Source organism: Periplaneta americana, chromosome 6 (assembly GCF_040183065.1).
Source record: "Periplaneta americana isolate PAMFEO1 chromosome 6, P.americana_PAMFEO1_priV1, whole genome shotgun sequence".
NCBI lineage: Eukaryota > Metazoa > Arthropoda > Insecta > Blattodea > Blattidae > Periplaneta > Periplaneta americana.
In genome coordinates this window covers 96424455-96444470 of record NC_091122.1, presented here as the reverse complement: position 1 = coordinate 96444470, position 20016 = coordinate 96424455, and the positions used below count along the sequence as shown (strand labels likewise).

Genomic DNA, 20016 nt, shown 5'->3' with positions numbered 1-20016 from the left:
CACAAAGCTCAATACGTAGGAAATATGCATCCATAGATAGTTGCTAACCACTAGGATCGCTAATATCGCCTCATTACAGACAAAGCAAAATAGTACCGGCACATTCTATTGTTCCTAGCACCCTCACAACTCAAGCTTCGTGACTGTATATACTAGACTGTGATATTACTTCCAAGTTCAGATTTGTCTGTTATAAGATTCTTATTTTCTATTGTCAATATAATGACAGAATGATAATTGGATGTAGTCATAATACTCTTTGCAATCGAATTCTTGAAAATCGACTTCAACGAAAGAACATTTCTTTTATTCAGTCCTACTTGCGACCTGTTGAAGTGTATGAACGAATGAAAATGAAACTCGCTATCCTAACGTGTTTTGTTCCCCTCCACATGAAGATCCGTATATCGCTGTCGTCATAGAAACCAGACTAACAAGAATGCAATGAAGTTGCTTGCTGCAGTATTACTCACCGTGCAAGTGAACTTGTGACTTCATTTTTATTTCTAAAGTTTACGTCGTGACTGGCATAGATGAACCAAGTTTCTTATATACAACAACCGTGGAAAATGATGCGGATATAATATCCTTTATATGAAGATTAACGTGGAAAATAAGCACTTGCTCTTGAAAGTGTTGTACAGTTATATATGTAGGCTACACTAAGGCAGAAAAGAAAACTTGAAATATCTGCATACCGGTAATTATTAAACTGTTAAGATGAGCTTTAGACCTCCCGTTTTACAGAGTCCCCCCCCCCCAATTTTCTCTACAAAGTATTGATAAAACCTTGATGCACTCCAATAATATTACAGTAGGAATACTGAACCTGGCTGACAGATTGCAGCTTGCTCACAATATTAATATTCAATACGCGCAAATTTGATCATGTAACACCATCCCTCGAGCTTCTATCATGGGTTGCCCTGAAGTAACGAAGAATCATGCATTCACTGACACTGCTATTTAAACTCTTGCTTACCTCTACTTCTATTTACCTAGCAGCACGTTTTCAGTTTCTCACAATAGTACAGAATCAGAATCAAGGATTTCCTTCTGTTTCTTATTACAGAACGTCATTATATTCATCCTCCTAAACAGTATCATTACCTCGTCTTTGGAATTCTCTCTCTAGTGACATCAGGGATTGCCGGATGTTATCGAAAGTCAAAATTAAATTAGAAACGTACCGTACGTTTTTTGTCTAATAAAATGTATTAATAATAAGTTAGTAGATGTATCGATTACAGACTTTATCTAATCATTTATAATTGCATTTCTTGTTTGCATTATTAGTTGCCCTTTCTCGTTTAGTTATTTAGATTAATGACATTAATATAGATCTTAAGCTTAGTGTAACTATATACACATTTAAAGATTTTAAAGTTTTTGCATTATCCTTTTTGTTTGTGTTTACTTACTTACAAATGGCTTTTAAAGAACCCGGAGGTTCATTGCCGCCTTCACATAAGCCCGCCATCAGTTCCTATCCAGAGCAAGATCAATCCATTCTCTACCATCACATCCATCAAATCCATTTTTATATTATTCTGCCATCTACGTCTCGGCCTCCCCAAAGGTCTTTTTCCCTCCGGCCTCCCAACTAACACTCTATACGCATTTCTGGATTCGCCCATACGTGCTACATTTCCTGCCCATCTCAAACGTCTGGATTTAATATTCAAAATTGTCAGGTGAAGAATAAAATGTGTGCATTTCTATGTTTTGTAACTTTCTCCATTCTCCTGTAATTTCATCTCTCTAAGCTCCAAATATTTTCCTAACCACCTTATTCTCGAACACCCTTAATCTCTGTTCCTCTCTCAAAGTGAGTTCAAGTTTCACAACCATACAGAAGAACAGGTAAAATAACTGTTTTATAAATTCCAACTTTCAGCTTTTTTGAGAGCAGACTGGATGACAAAAGCTTCTCAACCGAATAATAACACGCATTTCCCATATTTATTCTGCGTTCAATTTTCTCCCGAGTGCCATTTATATTTGTTACTGTTGCTTCAAGATATTTGAACTTTTCAACGTTTTCAAAAGATAAATTTCGAATTTTTATATTTCTATTTCGTACTATGTTCTGGTCACGAGGCATGATCATATACTTTGTCTTTTTGGGATTTACTTCCAAACATATCTTGCTTCAAGTAGAATTTCCGCGTTTTCCCTAATAGTTTTTGGATTTTCTCCTAACATATTCACGTCATCCGCCTAGATAAGCAGCAGATGTAACCGGTTCAATTCCAAACCCTTCTGTTATTCTGGACATTCATAATGGCATATTATACAGTAGAGCAAAGTTAAAAAGTAAAGGTAATAGTGCATCTCCATGCTTTAGCCCGGAGTGAAATGGAAAAGCACCAGATAGAAACCGGCCTGTACGGACTCTGCTGTATGTTTCTCTGAGATACATTTTAATTAATCGAAGTAGTTTGTTGAGAATACCAAATTCAATAGGAATATTTTATAAAACTTGTATCTTAATCGAGTCATATGCCTTTTTCAAATCTATGAATAACTGATGTACTATACTCTTATACTCCCATTTTTCTCCAATATCTGTCGAATACAAAAATCTTATCAATAGTCGATCTATGACGCCTAAAACCACACTGACGATCTCCAATAATTTCATCTACATGGAGTTAACCTTCTCAAAAGAATATTGGACAAAATTTTGTACATCGTCAACAAAGTGATATTCCTCGAAAGTTACTACAGTTAGTCTTTTCCCCCTTCTTAAAAATAGATACAATTATGGAGCCCTTCCATAGTTCTGGTACAATTTCCTTTTCCCAAATAGCAAGTACAAGTTTATAAATTTCGCTAGGTAAAATATTAATGATAGAAAATGAAATATGGAATTAGGAAAAGAAGAAACATAAATGTTCTCATAACTATTTTCGTGCGAGATCGTGCGTATTTGCTTGGTTTCCGCACAAAACCAATCCGCGGAAAGTCTAAAATTCCACATTCAGTATTCCCAACCTAACACACATAACAATTTCCCTCTTCTTACCGCTTAAGTGACATATTGATTTTACTGCTTTAGGCTTTTAACATATAATTTTTATAGACGTTGAATATAGTAATAATTATAAATTGGAAACTTACCACTGCAATTTCACCTAAATTGTATTGTTAATTGTTGTTTTTAAATATTTGCAAAAATTAAGTAAACTCTACAAGTCCACTAAAGTTACTGCATTCGTGATGCAAGTAACATTAAGGAAGCCGTGAAAAAATCAACAAGATTCCAGACTCATCATAGACTGGGGGGGGGGGGAAGACAGACGTATATCACGGCCTGCTGGAGTATAGTAAACACAGAAAACATTTTAAAGCAACAATGTTGAAGATAGATATTTTTGTTTTGCAAATTTGCCGTCATTGAACAGAAACCAAGATGGAGATTTCATTGCAACTAATTAGAAAGTCCTCTTTCAGGTATGTAATAAACGATCTTCGCACAAAATAATGTACGATACAAGAGCAGTATGTTTTCTTTCAATTCTGGGAAATTGAAAAAGCTCAACTACGTTTCGCTTTTTGAAACTTTTCCTCGAACATGAAAACTTCAACACACCGCTCTTGTAACGCATATTAACTATAATAACGGCTAGAGCGTTCGCTTTCCACACAAGACGTCCGAATTTAAATCTTGACAAATATCGATGGTTTTGGGTAAAGGGGATAAAGTCCTTTTTTTGTGCAAATGGAGTTTTGTACCCCGGGATGAATGTGAATGCACAAGTTAAATTCTACAAGTGGGTTTGCAAAAAACAAAATAATATTAACATTTGATGTATTTTATTAGTGTAGAAAATCATTTGTAATCGGGGTCCGAAATTTATTTTCATTTATCTCAAAACTCATTTTTATGTCTTATCTCCCTTTATCCAAACACCATCGATATATTCTGGAGATCAAAAGCGGTACCAAGGAAGGTTTCTTAGGAATGTGCTTCTTTTCCCTATCACCACACCAATATTAAATTATTATTATTATTATTATTATTATTATTATTATTATTATTATTATTATTATTATTATTACTTCAGTAATAATGGGAAACGTCTACATTGTATTAACTCTCCTAGAAGACTCTCTCCATGAGATCTTTACGGCAACCATTTCAGGAAATATGATCACTGGAATTCATTGACCTCAATCCAACACTAGAATATATTTGTTATGGCACTATAAAAGAAAGGAATCTATCTCCAAAATGAAAAAAAAAAATTTTGATTACTATTATAATGGCAATTCTAATAATAATTCCCACAAAAATACGTACATAGTTCCTGGTTCTTTGAAACGTTTTCAGAATTTTTCTTTTATTGCATAGGAAGGTCTTTGGTCTCTTAAGAATGGATGTGGAGAGAAACAAAAGAAATATTGAATGTCAATATGCATCATGTTAGCAACGGACGTGCTTGCTATGAGTCGAGGTTTGGACGGGAGGAGCATACGGAGAACCTAATTGAAGTGCGGCTAGAATTTTTCTCAGCAGGAGAATAAAACTTCGTGGCGACTAGGGTGATAACGTGGCGAATGCAATGATGGAGGAAAAAAATGCTGTAGGAATGAGAATTGATCTGATATCACAGAAACTTCTATGATCGAATTCGTTAAAGTTTGGTAATACAGTATTTGGAAAGAAAATCTTAGAAATGCTAAAAATTTGCTTGCTTAAATATTATTACATTACAGTTCATCCTCGCTATTCTCGTTGTTGTTTTGCTAGACAACACAGTGAGTAACAGTCGGTTCAATGAGAAACGTGGTTTTTGGTTCCTGCGGCATCCCGTTCGCTGTGCACTTTTGCTATCACCATAAACCTATCACTTCTTGTAAAATACAGATTATTTATTATATTGTGCATTTTGAAATGCATTTTGTACAAGGTTTCCTTTGTAAAAGTTCTTATATAGAAGTAATCAGTGACGAGAGCCAAAAGGGTTGCAGCCGAGGATCCCCACTATTAAGAGGATCCTTGTCCAAATATTATTCTTTTAAATCTAAGTCAACGTTAAACCTATGTTATTCATTCATTCATAACCCGGGTTTCTGGTACACCTCAGGTAACTGTCAGTTACTTAACTGCACTTATAAATTTAACTCCACTGATAACTTTCATGAGTTTCCGAAAAGTTAAATGTAGATTTATCAGATCTTGTAACTAACAGTTGAGGTAACTTCAAGTTCATTATCTCTTGTTGTCCACAGATGTCTCCACTGGTATTTTGTTAGTGATTTTTTTAGTTATTTTTATTCGCAGAAGTTTTCAGTAGTAATATGGCAGTGAGCTCTGTAGTAGTAGGAGTAAGGCTTTTTAATTAAGGAATCGTGTGATAAACGATAGTGTACATGTACACTTCCATCTCAGTCGTAATATGATTAAAAAGCAATAATTGTTGGTATTTGGCGTGATCATCGAGGTAAATAATACTAGTGGAGAAAGGGCTAGATGTAATTTCTGCTACAAAACTGTAACCGCAGTCAGCTGTGGTGGTTATGGCAGTCATATTATTACATTCGTCCATATGAATGCTTTCATGTGTTCAAATGGACTTTTCGGAGACCGAAATACCATTGGCATTGGTAGAGCACCCAAGAATAAAATATTCCTTGACTGATGACATAAGAATCTTTAATTTATGACGAAAATTAAGCTTAATATATTCGAAATTGTCTTTACAAACATTATTATCCTACTATGTCATAGAAAGTAGAACATTTACCGTAAGTTACGTAAATAAAACTCGAAATTTTAAAATATATATCGATAATATAGTAAATTAATTAATTCCGGTTTATATCATTATTTAATATCAGTTATTATAGTTTACAAAACAGTAATGCAGTAGCGTCTCATGTCGGTATTTGTTCGAATCAGTACTAACAGCCAGGTAACTACAGGCCGAGGCATAGTTACCAGTTGAAGCACAGATAACTGTAAAGATTACGATAACGGTTGTTTCGGAAACTCGTTTCAAACATATCAGCGCGTTAAATCGTAGATAACTATGTATGTACAGGTAACTGTCTTTCCAGAAACCGGGCATTAGTGTTCTGCCCAAGGGCAGGTCTTTCACTGCAAACTCAGCATTCTCCAGTCTTTCCTATTTTTTGCCTTTCTCTTAGCCTCCGCAAATAGCCAAACTGCTCTTCTTCCAACTGTTCTTCCATATTTTATATAAATGTTAAATATTTAAAAACACAAATTAAGTTTGGAAATACTTAGTTAAACACTGGAATAATAAATATTTTTATGGAACTGTATTTTTATTGGGTATAAGTTCAATATCAATAACATCATGTGGCTTAAATTGCGATAAATTACCGAATCTGGCAACCTTGGCTATCGAGGTTCATCGACTCATCATATTCGTTCAATGTCAGCGCTAGAATCCTCCTGCAGGCTGATTGCTGGCAGAAAACTCTGAAGTCGTGGCATTTTTTGTTCATTATTGTGAATCTATTCGGCAGCTTTAAAGTACTGTATAATAGCTGTAGTCCGAGATTTCTTAATTGGTTGTTTTACTACGCTTTGTCAACTGCTATGGTTATCTAGCGTCTGAGTAAGATGGTGATAATGCCGGCAAAATGAGTCCGGGGTCCAGGCTGCAAAGGTACCAACGTTTGTTCTTATTGGGTTGAGGGAAAACCCCGGAAAAACCTCAACCAGGTAACTTTTCCCAACCGGGATTTGAAGCCGGGCCCACTCATTGCACGGTCAGGAATGCTAACCATTACTTCACAGCGGTGAACAGTCGAGAATTTACTGGAGAGTGGCTGATCTTCCAGTTAGGTTAATGTAACCTCATTCTGTACAGTAAGTGTATCTCTTGAGGAAGGTTTATCTTCGAGGCTTAGGCCTCCATCGTTAAATAGCTTTAACCAATTTGATGTCGTCCTACTATTAACCAAGCCTTTACTTTTTCATTCACATATTTCTTCAGCTGCAGATTTTGCATTAGTTTATTTTTCTTGTTTTCAAAAAGGAACGCAGAAGCATCCGAATTGCGATTGTGTCGTCGCACATTTCCAATGAGAACTATGAATTGTACACAGCAAATCGATATGCAGTTAAATACTTTTTTCAAATAACATGTTTAAAAATAATACCAACACCATAAATGAATCGTTTATTTATAAAACCCCACAAGTGACAAAAACAAAACTTTTGGGAAATCAATAAAAACTGTTTATTTTCATTACTTTTATTTGTATTGTCAAAATGTATTCAAGAAGTGATATTAGTTGCTAAATATGAGGTTTATTCACCATTAATTGTGTTTCATAATGTATATGAAGTCTCCAAAAAAAATTAAAATAATTAGGATATTATAAGGTTTTTCCAACAAACAAACTGAAACTAAGCAAAGCATTGCCTTTTTCCAAGTATTAGAGTGAATGAAAGTAAGTATGAACAAACTTTAGAATCTATGTAAAAACTATAGTATAGAATCACAAAAAATTAAAGTTTTTTCTGTTGCAACAGACAGTACTTATTATTTTTCTAGTCTTCGCTTCCACTATCATTACTATCTCTGTTGGTGGTAGTCCATGTGTACAGTTCTGTGTAGAATCCGTTCACTTCATCCGGTATGTACTGCAAAATCTTCTTAAGGTCTACTATTTTTTTTAAATTGATTGGTAAGGTCGAGCTATTATGAACTAGGTCTGCTGTCAGTTCAAACGGTACATTTTCAGCAGAAACACTTTTCTCAGTAATTCGAATGGTGAATACTTCTGCCGGTAGAATGCTGTCAATAAACTGTTTACAAAGAACTTTACTTTTTTGTTCATTGCAGTGAAAAAACTAAAATGTACCTTTTTATCCTGTGGTATATCACGGCCATAAGATGAATGAGACATGCTAGATAGCTTATAAAATTTTCGCCACCAAGCTTTGTAGTTAACCATATCATTAGCTGTGACTCGTTTTACCTTGAACTTAGACGAGTTCTTCTCAATAATCCTCATAAGCAACATCTTCATCACTTGAACTAACCATCTTGTAACAAAATACTCAAAACAGATAATAATAGTAAGGGAAACACTTAATCAGCAATAGACAGAACAAAACAAAACACTGATCCGGCTGTGACTGAAATCAGCTGTTGGGTGCGACAGTGCTGCTATCAGCTAGTGTGGCAGACTAGTTTATTTGAAAAGCACCATATGTGATGTTGGTTGTGGGGTTTTTACAATAAGTGCATATTTCTTGTCCAATTTTTTACATGTTACACTCATGATAGATATAAGGTTTTTATATCAAAAGATGCGCATTCATGCTGGTAATCAAAATCCACAAAAAACCGCATTTTGTAAAAAAATGTCGGTTGTGGTGTTTTTACAATAAACGATTCAAATAGACTGTCTGCTGCCTAGCAACTCAATAAGAAATGAGCAGTACATTTATTAGAAAATATTTTGAGACGATAGTAAATAGCTTAACCCTTAATTTACGCATAACAAATGAATTTACTATAGACTCTGGTAGTTCTTTAATAATAAGGCGCTCTGTCTGTAGCAGTGATTCTCCACCGGGGGGACAGAATTCAATACTTTTCCTTTAAATTCTTACTAATTTCACATATTACTCTGTTCTAAATTCTGCTCTAGTGTTTTTCAGCACTTTTCGTCACATTACTTTAGTGCGGCCCTCTGGTCTTTAGTATAGAATGAAGAACATAGCAGTGTGAAATTTGGTGTATTTTAAAAACAATTATTAATTGGTTAGGATTTGGTCATTAGGATAATGTTAATGGATGCAGGTCTGGCATAACCTGTAACATGTAAATAATTAAACAATATTATATCAAATTTAAAAATCACAATAATTATTGTTTTGTTCGTTGTCCCCATTAAGGAAGGGGATGGGTGAGACTTTGGTCTTTGTTTCGAGAAAAATCCATTTTCGAATTTTGCAGAAAAAATAATCATTGACCTGTTGCCAAATTTTGTTAACATAATGATCTTCACAATTACAAACAGATTCTCGTGTAGGAAAATCGAAATTTTTAAAGTCAATTTTTCGCACGTTTATTTTCACTGCATCTATTCACATTCAAATATGTACTACAAGCTCGCAACAAAATTCATGTTAAGAAGTTGAAAATATTTACTATATGTTCAGAAAACTACTGAGTCTCTTTGGACAAAGAGAATATTTTAAAAATTAAAAAATGAAATATGTTATTCGAACACTAAATAAATAAATTTTATGAACTGACTTTCAGTTCAATGATACAATGAAAATTGAAATTATGACTTTGCTTTAAATTATATGCATGTCAAAGATGCTGTACTCTTTTTTCATGTCCTGAACTTAAATTTTTGTGAGTGGATACATTGAAACCATACAATAAGCACGAGAATGGAGAAAGTTACACAACGCATAATTGCACGCATTGTATTCTTCATATGACATAATTAGGAACATTAAATCCAGGCGTTTGAGATGGGCAGGGCATGTAGCACGTATGGGCGAATCTAGAAATGCATATAGAGTTCTAGTTGGGAGGCCGGAGGGAAAAAGATCTTTGAGGAGGCCGAAACATAGATGGGAGGATAGTATTAAAATGGATTTGAGGGAGGTGGGATATGATGATAGAGACTGGATTAATCTTGCACAGGATAGGAATCGATGGCGGGCTTATGTGAGGGCGGCAATGAACCTCCGGGTTCCTTAAAAGTAATTTGTAAGTAAGATACATTGAAAAAGTGAAACATTAAAAAAATGTAATAACACAAAAATATTGAATTGATACAAGATAAGCTTGGGGTTACTAATAATCAGGGAACGGATTTATATGGACTAAAAATATATGAAATATGTAAATATATATGTAGTTATTTTTACCAAAATATGGAATTAAATATGGATTTTTACCAAAATATGGAATTAAATATGGACTTAAAATTATAAAAAAATGACTATGTACGTTAAATATTGGTACATTTTAATCAAACTAAACAAAAAATATAATGGACGTACCTTATCTTCCAATGTAGTTTCAACAAAACACAATTTTTATTGTCTGTTACCATAACAATAGGTTACAAACATTTCTTTCAAGTGCTGAAAAGTGAATCTTCTTCTATTGTCTCTGAGGATAGATTTATACTGACTAAAAGAGCGTTCGACGTCACAAGAAGTAACTGGTACATAATTCAATTTCACAATGTCTGCTGGGGATAAGTCCAAGTTAATCTTCACTGTTGATTCACCACTCATCACAGCAACAACCTTTTGTAGTTCTTCATATCCAGGGTTTTTTGAAAGTACAGTGTCCACCTTAGCTCTTACTGCATCTGCAACTTTACCTCTACCACGATTCAGTTGTTCCACAGTACTATTTATAATTTCAAAACTTTCAGATAGTGAAAGGTGCCTATTTTGGAGACTTTTGAGCGTTTTTATGATGCATGAAAATGTATGCTGAATGTGAGCTAAGTCATTCTTCACACTTATGTCACAGGTAACTGTTTTCGCAGTATCAATTGAGACTGCATCTTCAGAGTCCAATGCAAGGAGAACATTGTTAATAGAGTCTATATGTTCGGCATAATATTCAACTGCTTCTAGCCATGTACCCCATCTAGTTAAAATTGGCTTTGGTGGCAATGGAATTTCAGGGTACATTTCTTTCAACACGTTAACTCTACTGGGAGCTTTGAGAAATACTTTTTTCACTGATGAAATCAACAAATCTACTTTAGGGAAATTGTCTCTGACCACTTCTGCCACACGATGAAATGCATGCGCCACACAAGTAAAATGAGTCAATTTAGGATATACAACAGATAATGCTTGTCCAGCTTTGACCATATAAGGGGCAGCATCGCTAATAAAGAATAACACATTATCGTACATAATACCCTTTGGCCACAGGATACCCATAGCTTCGTTGAACAGTTTAACTATAGTTTTGTTATTGCACTTTTCTAGAACATCACAATGTAAAAGAATTCGTTCAGAATATTGTTCACTTAACAAACCGATAACTACATTACCAACAAGTCTACCTTCTTTGTCGGGAGTCTCATCAATGGAAACCCAAATTGAACTATCTTTAATTTCATCTCTTATCTTCTGTATTGTCTCATCGTAGATGGATGGAGCATACGTCTTCCTAAGTGTTGACTCATCCGGGATTGTATGTTGAGTATATTTTTCAAGGAATTCCCTGAAGACCTTATTCTTTAGTTTGTAGAGAGGAATATCAGCAGAGATGAGAGAACGGCACAGGTCGATGTTAAACTCAGATCTTACATTCGATGTTGTTGGTTGTGTTAAAAACAATTGTCTCTGCTTGGAATTTAGTTGTTTGTTGGCCTGATGTTTACTAGTTGTAATGTGTTGTTGCACCAGGAACTTTTGTGTAGATGATACTGCACACTGACACAAATTACAAAATAATATTTTATTGTCAGTTGATAAACCATCTTCTTTAAATTCTGAAATGTAACTTGTTAGTTTTGATTTTAAATTGACTGAATGACGTACTTTTGGCATATTTACCGTCTTTATAGTATGATTTACAAAACTGAACCTATGTGTACTCTGACTGGCATTTAACTGTTGAGCTGCACAACTGAAGTCTGTTAAAAATTTTAAATTAAATTAATACAGTTTTGTAACTTACTTTCCCATTGTTGATAGGACTGCTAATTTTCAAATAACTCTGATGTTAAAGGGATTACTGAACATGTGTTTAAATCTCTATTGTTGAAATGTATTTTTAAAAGTTAATGGAATTTTGTTTTGTTTTATTGTTAAACCTAATATAATATGGACTGTTTTATATGAAATATGGAAAATATATGGAAATTAACGAAAATATGTACTAAACTCTAAAATATGGAAAAATATGGAAAATAAAAGTAGGATTTTTCAACCCTACACATTGTGAAACATAAAGATAATGCAAAATATAAATTATATTAGCTTTATAAGTAAATATGTATTTACATATAAATCCTTTCCCTGCTAATAATAATAATAATAATAATAATAATAATAATAATAATGACGACGACGACAACAACATCAACAAGAGCTTGGTGAATAGAAAAAATGAAGTTCCTAACTCAAAAATTTTTAGAAATTTTAAATTTTACCCATTTCATACCTAAACTGTTCTTTGCCCCCCCTCCCCCAAAGGGCCGCGGTTCCCCTGTTGAGAATCACTGTTCTACTCTACATCGTAGGCCATGAGGCTGCACCAAAGTAAAGAAAGGAAAGGAGCCTCGTCATAAAAATGTTGAGAAACATTGGTATGTAGGATCTGTTGCTGCAGACGAGACAGAAATTTAGGTTGAAATTTCAACGAAAAGTATAAACAATTCTACATATCCGTGTAACATTTAATTCATTGTACGTAATTACAAAGAAAAGTGTTTGGTTATTCTTCAAGTGGCTCTCCGTTGTCTTTTATAAGACGTCAATTCTTTACTAAAAGTATTACATTTCATAGGATCATTCACAGTTAAATGAATTGACTTGTAGTTACAAATCTGTTCTATGTATAGTTTACGAGAATTCGCTGTTCACAGATAGATAACCAAATAGAAAGACAAGTGGTTTGCCCAAAATCACTATTAGAGATACCGAAAACCTATATTTCGGAGAAAATCTTGAAATTACATTTATCAGCATCACATTATTTTCCAAGCAAGCTACTCACTGTGAGAAAAGAATCTATCTCACATTTTCACTGAAGTCCCTAACCCGTCAAGAACAGGCGAGATCTACCCGAATTGGTCACTCCTACCAACTCTTATATTCCATTCCAACAGTCACAACCAACATGTAATGTTTGTTACACAGCACGTACCATCCACCATCTCCTCAACGAATGCAACAAATGCAACAACAGAAAACAAAAATGTGGAATTTCGAAAGACTCATCGTCTACATTCAATAATCTACAATTCCGATCCAAGATATTGGTATGGCTACCTCAACGAGACTGACTGATTTGTAGAATTCAGTTAAGTTCAGTACTTATCTTAATTGCAAAACCAATAATGTGGATGTTATAAGGCAAACTTGGGTAATTTCGCAGTATCTCATATATTAATTAATTGCGGAGTTGTCTGTGTTCGTTAGAGCTTACAAAAATTACAGATAAATGTCAGAACCTATCGGGGATGTTTCATGCAGGAAGATCCTATTGCAACGTATTCTGGCGAAAGTTACAGTACTGTCTGCTTTAGTAGGTGTGTGTTTGCTGAGATAGAGTGAATGAATTTGCAGTGGTGCCTTTCTGGACGTTTTATCGTCGAGATATTCAGAACTGTAAGTATCACGCTATGATTAATGAATTCTCTACATTGTTATGATTAATTTGAACCCTTGCTTATTGTTTTATGTAATTTGGTTTTTTCGTAATATGCTTTTGCCGGTACTCAATTTCTTAACTAGTTTCCACTAATTGCCGGCAGAGCAGTTCGAGTGGCACGCAAATTCTAACTTCCTTTAAGAAGCGCTATGGGCTAAGAATGCGCTAGCCAGAACATCTGTCCTACCATAGAGCAGCAGCCTCAATTCGCTTCAATTTGAACGATTTTTATGATGTGCTAGGAAGTATGTATGAGAAGGCAGAACTGAGTACCAAGCCTAATCTCATTTGGAATTTAGATGAAACAGGTTTTCATTGGTTACCAAACCTAACAAAATTATGTCCCCAAAAGGAACAACGACTGTCCACCTTCAAAGAACGGCATAGAAAGGAGGAACAACAATTGCCTTGCTAGCGGAAGCGGATTCGGATTAGCCTAAATAGTTCTCATATTGATTTTTCTGTCTTTGGCATAAAGTTTAATGCAGAAACGTGTTAGATAAATTTATTAATTTACAATTAATATGCAAGCCTTTTCCTGTTACTAGTGTTAATAATTGAAGCCCAGTTGTTCTACATTTATTGACTAGTTTGTTAATATGTGTTCAGTTCATGTGTGTAAACATGTACCGATGTTTAGATTACATTAAAACATGTTTTGAACTAAAAAGAATATTCTTCAAAATTGCACAACTGTTACTGCGAAATTGCTCGAGCAGTACTGCGAAGTTACACGAGTTCCTGAAATACACACATATCTTCTCATTTTTTAGATGGAGAAATTTCCCTGTTGAGATACACTTAAAAATACAATTTTTAAAGCAACCAATAAAATTATGTCTAGTGATTAACTGCCGCACGAAGGAAGTTTTTAAAGCACTTTTTGATATAACTATAAACAGAAAACCTCAATACTGCGAAGTTAGCCGAGTTTGCCTTATCTTGTAATGTTAACAAGTCACGATATGACCTAGACTTCGAAGCGACCATAAATAAATTAAAAAAAAATCTTTCTCTCTATACATTGTGTGATTATAAATTAAAAAGATTGCTCATGTTGATATTCTGGAGCTTTAAAGAAGAGTGAAACTGATTAATATTCTCTCAACACCCAGTCAAAACATCAGAGGCTCTGTCTCGTGCTGTTAGCATTGTGGCTATCCAAAGAAGGCCATCTGTGGTAAGACGTTTGCACGAGTTAATAACTTATAGGAAAAATGACTTCACCAAGTAAAGAAGGCCGCGAGGTGTGCTTTCTTAACCTCGAGTGAGTCAATTGGATGGATGACAAGACCAGCCAGCGCCTTGAAGAGCGCCTCCCTCACATCCGGCTGTGCGTGATCAATTACTTATTAGCAGCTACAGGCCTGTTATTACCGTCCTCTCACTCCTTAATTTAGTTCGTAATTATAGCCATTACAAGTAACTGTGACGACATGTACTCTTATTGTATTCTGGTTCCCAAGATATTGTGCATTCGATGTGACATGTTACAATTACATCATTATCTTTAACTGAGTGGTACACAGTCTGTGTTCTTAGAGTGAAGGATAGCAGATCGATATCATGAATGACTAAAAAAACACGTTGCTGAATATCAGCCTACAAGTGTTTATTTCATCTGTCATTTTATTCCGAATTTCATACAACACAAGCGTATGTAGGCCTATGTATGTATGTATGTATGTATGTATGTATGTATGTATGTATGTATGTATGTATGTATGTATGTATGTATGTATGTATGTATGTATGTATGTATGTATGTATGTATGTATGTATGTATGTATGTATGTATGTATGTATGTATGTATGTATGTATGTATGTATGTATGTATGTATGTATGTATGTTTGTATGTGTGTATGTGTGTATGTAAATGTACTATACACTACAGTTACAGTATATTCACATTATAGAATTCAAAATTTCTCCCCCCTCCCATAATGATTGTAAAGGCACTAAGTTTAGCGGAAAACCACTGATACTATCAATAATGAGAATAATTTATACTTAATCTACATCAACATTTTCCCAAATACATTTTTACCCGTCCCAATAATAGGGTCACCTATTGAGAACTAACGGAACTATTTCAAAGTTGTCAGTTTGTTATGTCTTTGGTTCTGACTTATCCCGTGGTTAGAAAGTTCGTTTACACGATCAGAAAATTTCTCTTACTTTGTGAAGTTCTATATTCGTTTTTACAGGAAAATGAAAAAAAAGAAGCACAAATTTTTGCCTAAAATTTGAAGAAATGTTATGGTATGAGAATGTCTAACAAAATTTATAAAATTTAAAATCTTATATTTTACGAAAGAAAAAAATTATTTTCCAAATATCCCATCTTCAATAGGAAATGCAGTCAATAAATAAATAAATAAATAAATAAATAAATAAATAAATAAATAAATAAATAAATAAATGAATGAATGAATGAATGAATAAATGAATGAATGGAGTGAATGAATAAATAAATAAATAAATAAATAAATAAATAAATAAATAAATAAATAAATAAATAAATAAATAAATAAATAAATAAATAAATAAATAAATAAATAAATAAATAAATCAGATAGAGGGGAAGCCGGGATGAATTGTAATGCTAGGCAGAGTAATTATTATGTCATGCCTCCATGTTAATTATACTATCTTTGTACTCATTAGAAACCAGCTACCCAGCTTTGAAGCTGTTAGTCCTGTGAACTAGCAATTTATTTCTTTTCCCTGTTAAGAATTTAAAATTAATTATGAAGAAACTTCAGCATTCTAAGTAAGGCTGTTATGGATTTAATATGACTAGAGCAGACCACATTGGAAATGTGTAGCAGTGGTGACCACAATAATTACCAATATTATGAAGAGTAATGTGAGCAACTCAAGTCTGAAGACGTCAGTGTCGAAGGCGAATCCACATCCCGAAGGAGGCGACACCAAAGAAGACGTCGGACGTCAATAATTTAGAAAAACATAATCTAAGTAAAATAGGTGGGAAATTTTATAGAGAAGGAATTTAAGTCCGTGGTCCATTGCTTTTACGTCAGCGCCCGAGGGATAAGGAAATACCGCCCAGCATTACATGGCCTTGCACTGTACGTACGGTGTTCTGTGACTTACAGTTAGAGTAAATTATACAGAAATTAGTAAGGCTGTTGTTTAACTTCAAATTCCATATTTGAATTAAGATAAGGAAAATGTTGATGCGAAAACAATAAGTGAAAAATTACAAGAGCTTTATTTGCAGTATTTGACTCGTCTGCCAGAATAATAAATTTATCGTACCGGTACTGAATAAGTACCACACTAAGTTCAAGTATTATTGTAATACAATTTTGGTTTATTCCATCACTACATTGTGTTTAAGATACAAATAATTGTTAATAAAATCTCCACGAAAAATTCAGAACATTTCTATGAACATGTGAACCCTATTTCCATATCCATTCCGAATTTAATGTTTTTAGCATTGAGGAAATTTATGAAAGCTCTTTAATGAAATTCTACGGGTATAATAAAAATAGAATGAAATTTGTAGCTCAACCACACGATTACAATGCTAGACGAAATGAAACGATTACTTTAGTTGAACAGAAATGCTTCACATCTGCTGCGTTACTACATAGTACGAATTATGATCCACATTTGTATAATTCTGTAATAAAACTTATTCCAGAACTGGCTACTTTTAGTAATTAAATTTTCAAATCCAGAATTAATTCACTTATATGAGACATTTCCCTAGCATATATGTATCTGTATTGTAAAGCAAGTTTATTTCTTCTCTGAGTTCATTATTTCTCTCATTTTGTTAGTATATCAATATGATTTGCTATTAATTATACTGCTGATAACACTAATCCGTAACTATTCTCATAGAGTTAATCTCCTAGGGAAAATATACGGTACAGTAACTCCCATTGAAACTGATAGGTGACGTTTTATGCTTTTATTTGGGGAGCTCCTCCACTATCCACCCCCGGACAAATTGCAGTCTAGTGCCTTATTTTGCACGCCTTCATATATTAAACTTTGCTTCTTGTTTTGTCTCCCAGAGGTCTCTGCGTTCTTACAAGTCGTAGTTCTGCAAAGTCTCAATTAAGACGGAGCCACTAGGAGATTTTTAGAAGCTATCTCGTTCAACACCAGAATCTTATACACTGTATGTGCCGTACATGCACAACAGTGTATACTGGTTTCCTTTTCCTTTTGGAAGAAGTCATAGTAAGAATCTTTATTGGTCCTCAAATATCCATCGCTCTTGGACAGATAGAACCCGTCAACTATGGATCCAATGGCATGACGGCAGTTCAAAGAGAACGACTCAACATTGATTAGAATGTGAAATGTGGATAAATAGCGGATTTATGGCAGAAGAAGCAGGAATATTTCACTAATATCTTTTCCCTTATGGTCTTTTTTTTTTACTAGTTTCCAACTTGACTCTTTGGTATTTTAAATCGGATGTCCAGCATGATCAACCAACGACGCATTTAAAGTGTTACTCAGAACACTAAGAGGTAAAGGCGTGCGTGGGTGCGAAATAGAAAAGAAAACAGCATTTCGTGTAAATTGGACTTACCGAGGGTGAAGCTGCCGAACAGAGAGCACGCTATAGCGGCGGCAGCCACCAGAACCAGAGACTTGCACGCGGTTGCCATGACTTCTCGACTATGTCCGCTCGCGGTCGTGACAGGCTTTTATGCGCTACGTGACCTTCAACTGCCCCGCGCGCGGGTTTCCCGCATTGCGTCACACCGATGACCCACATCTTCCTTACTTCGCTGAGTTCACTAAATCTGGGCGAGATGTGTCAAGACGGGGGCGCGAGGTAACGAGGTCCAGCAGGGTCATAGGATGAGAGTTCATGTCTTATCCGCGCATTCGAGTCTCTTACGTGGGAGTATTCACCTCTTCCACACGTTCGCTGTGTGGCAACCAAAAAGCCGATCGCTAATAAATTTTGTTAGGGTGTAAGATGAATTTCCATGATTGTACTCACATATTCTAGTACCAACAGAAAAGCTATGCTTCAGTCAAATGACGAATTATTAAAAATTAATTACCGCAATTAATTACTTCCAGACCTCGGGCTGAGTTAATTCTTGACCTTGCTTTACGCGGGTAGGGTAAGTTGTGTCATCATATCACGAAGACTTGTACTGTTAATGTGTATTACTTCGTGGGCACGGAGTAAAGCAGCAATTCTTCTTAGGTTCAAAAATTTTAATCCCACGTAAAGTCTATCAGGGACAACGGAAGGTCTCTGTATTTTTACTCGTTACTATTAGCCCTACGAGGGCCCTACACTAAAGTGGGCGGAGTTCTCAGCCCCTTCTTTCTTATTTGGACAAAAAATACCTCCTGCAGCATCGTGATGCACTTGGGGAGCTACGATAGGTAGCGGAAACCGGTTACACAAACCAGCTATAATGGGAGGGGGGCTCATCGTGCTAACCACACAATACTTCCATTCTGGTTGAATGATCGTCCACCTCTACTTCGGCATGTGGCCGTGAGGCCAGCAGCCGGCTGGTCGGTCTTGGCCCCTCGTGGGCTGTAGCGCCACGGATTATTACGAACAGCCGATTTTAACGGTTTGATAAGATATGCCAGGCTCTACCGTCTATGTATGCTTGGAGGCAAAGGGTTGTAGGCATCTTTCGCCAATTATTCTCAAAAGTTTAATTACATCTCTCGTACCTCTTCTCTTCCTGAAGTCAAATTGCTCTTCTTCCAACTTTCCTTCCATTTTAGAATACAAACATGTCGATTCAGTATTCGCAGGAGAATCTTCACCGAATGCGATATCGGCTGATAGTCCAGAAGTTATAACATTTTTTGGCGTTATTTTTCTTCGGTATTGGAATCAACACTGTCTCCGTAAAAGCTTCAGGCCATTCACCTTTCTCATATATTTCGTTGCATAATCATAGAATTTGCTTCTAGTCTTCACCCAAGTTTTCATTAATTCAATGAGGATTCCGTAAAATCCTGTTGCTTTCCCATTCTTCATTTCCTTAAGCGTTAGTTCAACTTCTTTCCTTGGAATAGAAAATCCTTTTTCGCCTTTTGATACGGCTTCTTCGTCTTTCTATAACTAAGTTTTCAAGACGATTCCCTTGTCTCTTATAGCTATTCTACACATTATTTCGTCCACATGTTCAGTATTCCTTGTTTGTCTCTTATTTCATTGTCGATTTCGTCTTCTGCCAAGCCCATAAATTTCCTATTCCTATTTGTGAAAGTCCACACCTGTAGAGTAACGGCTAGCGCTTCTGGCCGCGAAACCAGGTGGCTCGGATTCGATTCCCGGTCGGGACAAGTTACCTGGTTGAGGTTTTTTCCGGGGTTTTCCCTCAGCCCAATATGAGCAAATGCTGGGTAACTTTCGGTGCTGGACCTCGGACTCATTTCATCGACATTATCACCTTCATCTCATTCAGAAGCTACATAACCTAAGATGTTGATAAAGCGTCGTTAAAATAAACTACTTTTTTGTGGAATGCAAACATTCCACTTCACGGTACGTTAAATCATATCTTCCTTTCCTCTCTAGATCATTTGTTTCTTTACATTTCTGTTTAATTCGGTCTTCCTTCGCCTTGTGTGTTTCTCCTTCGCCTTCTGTTTCTCCTCTTAGTTCGTTG

General features: G+C 35.2%; 1 protein-coding gene across 1 annotated transcript in view; it reads right to left on the bottom strand.

The window, feature by feature from the left end:
• Positions 1–18106, bottom strand: part of LOC138701513 (lysozyme-like) — a 58877-nt gene extending 40771 nt beyond the window's left edge. The window contains exon 1 of the mRNA XM_069828481.1: positions 17949–18106. Coding sequence (XP_069684582.1) covers positions 17949–18027 — 79 coding nt within the window. The 5' untranslated portion in view covers positions 18028–18106. The remainder of the gene's footprint in view (positions 1–17948) is intronic.
• Positions 18107–20016: the final 1910 nt, after the last annotated feature.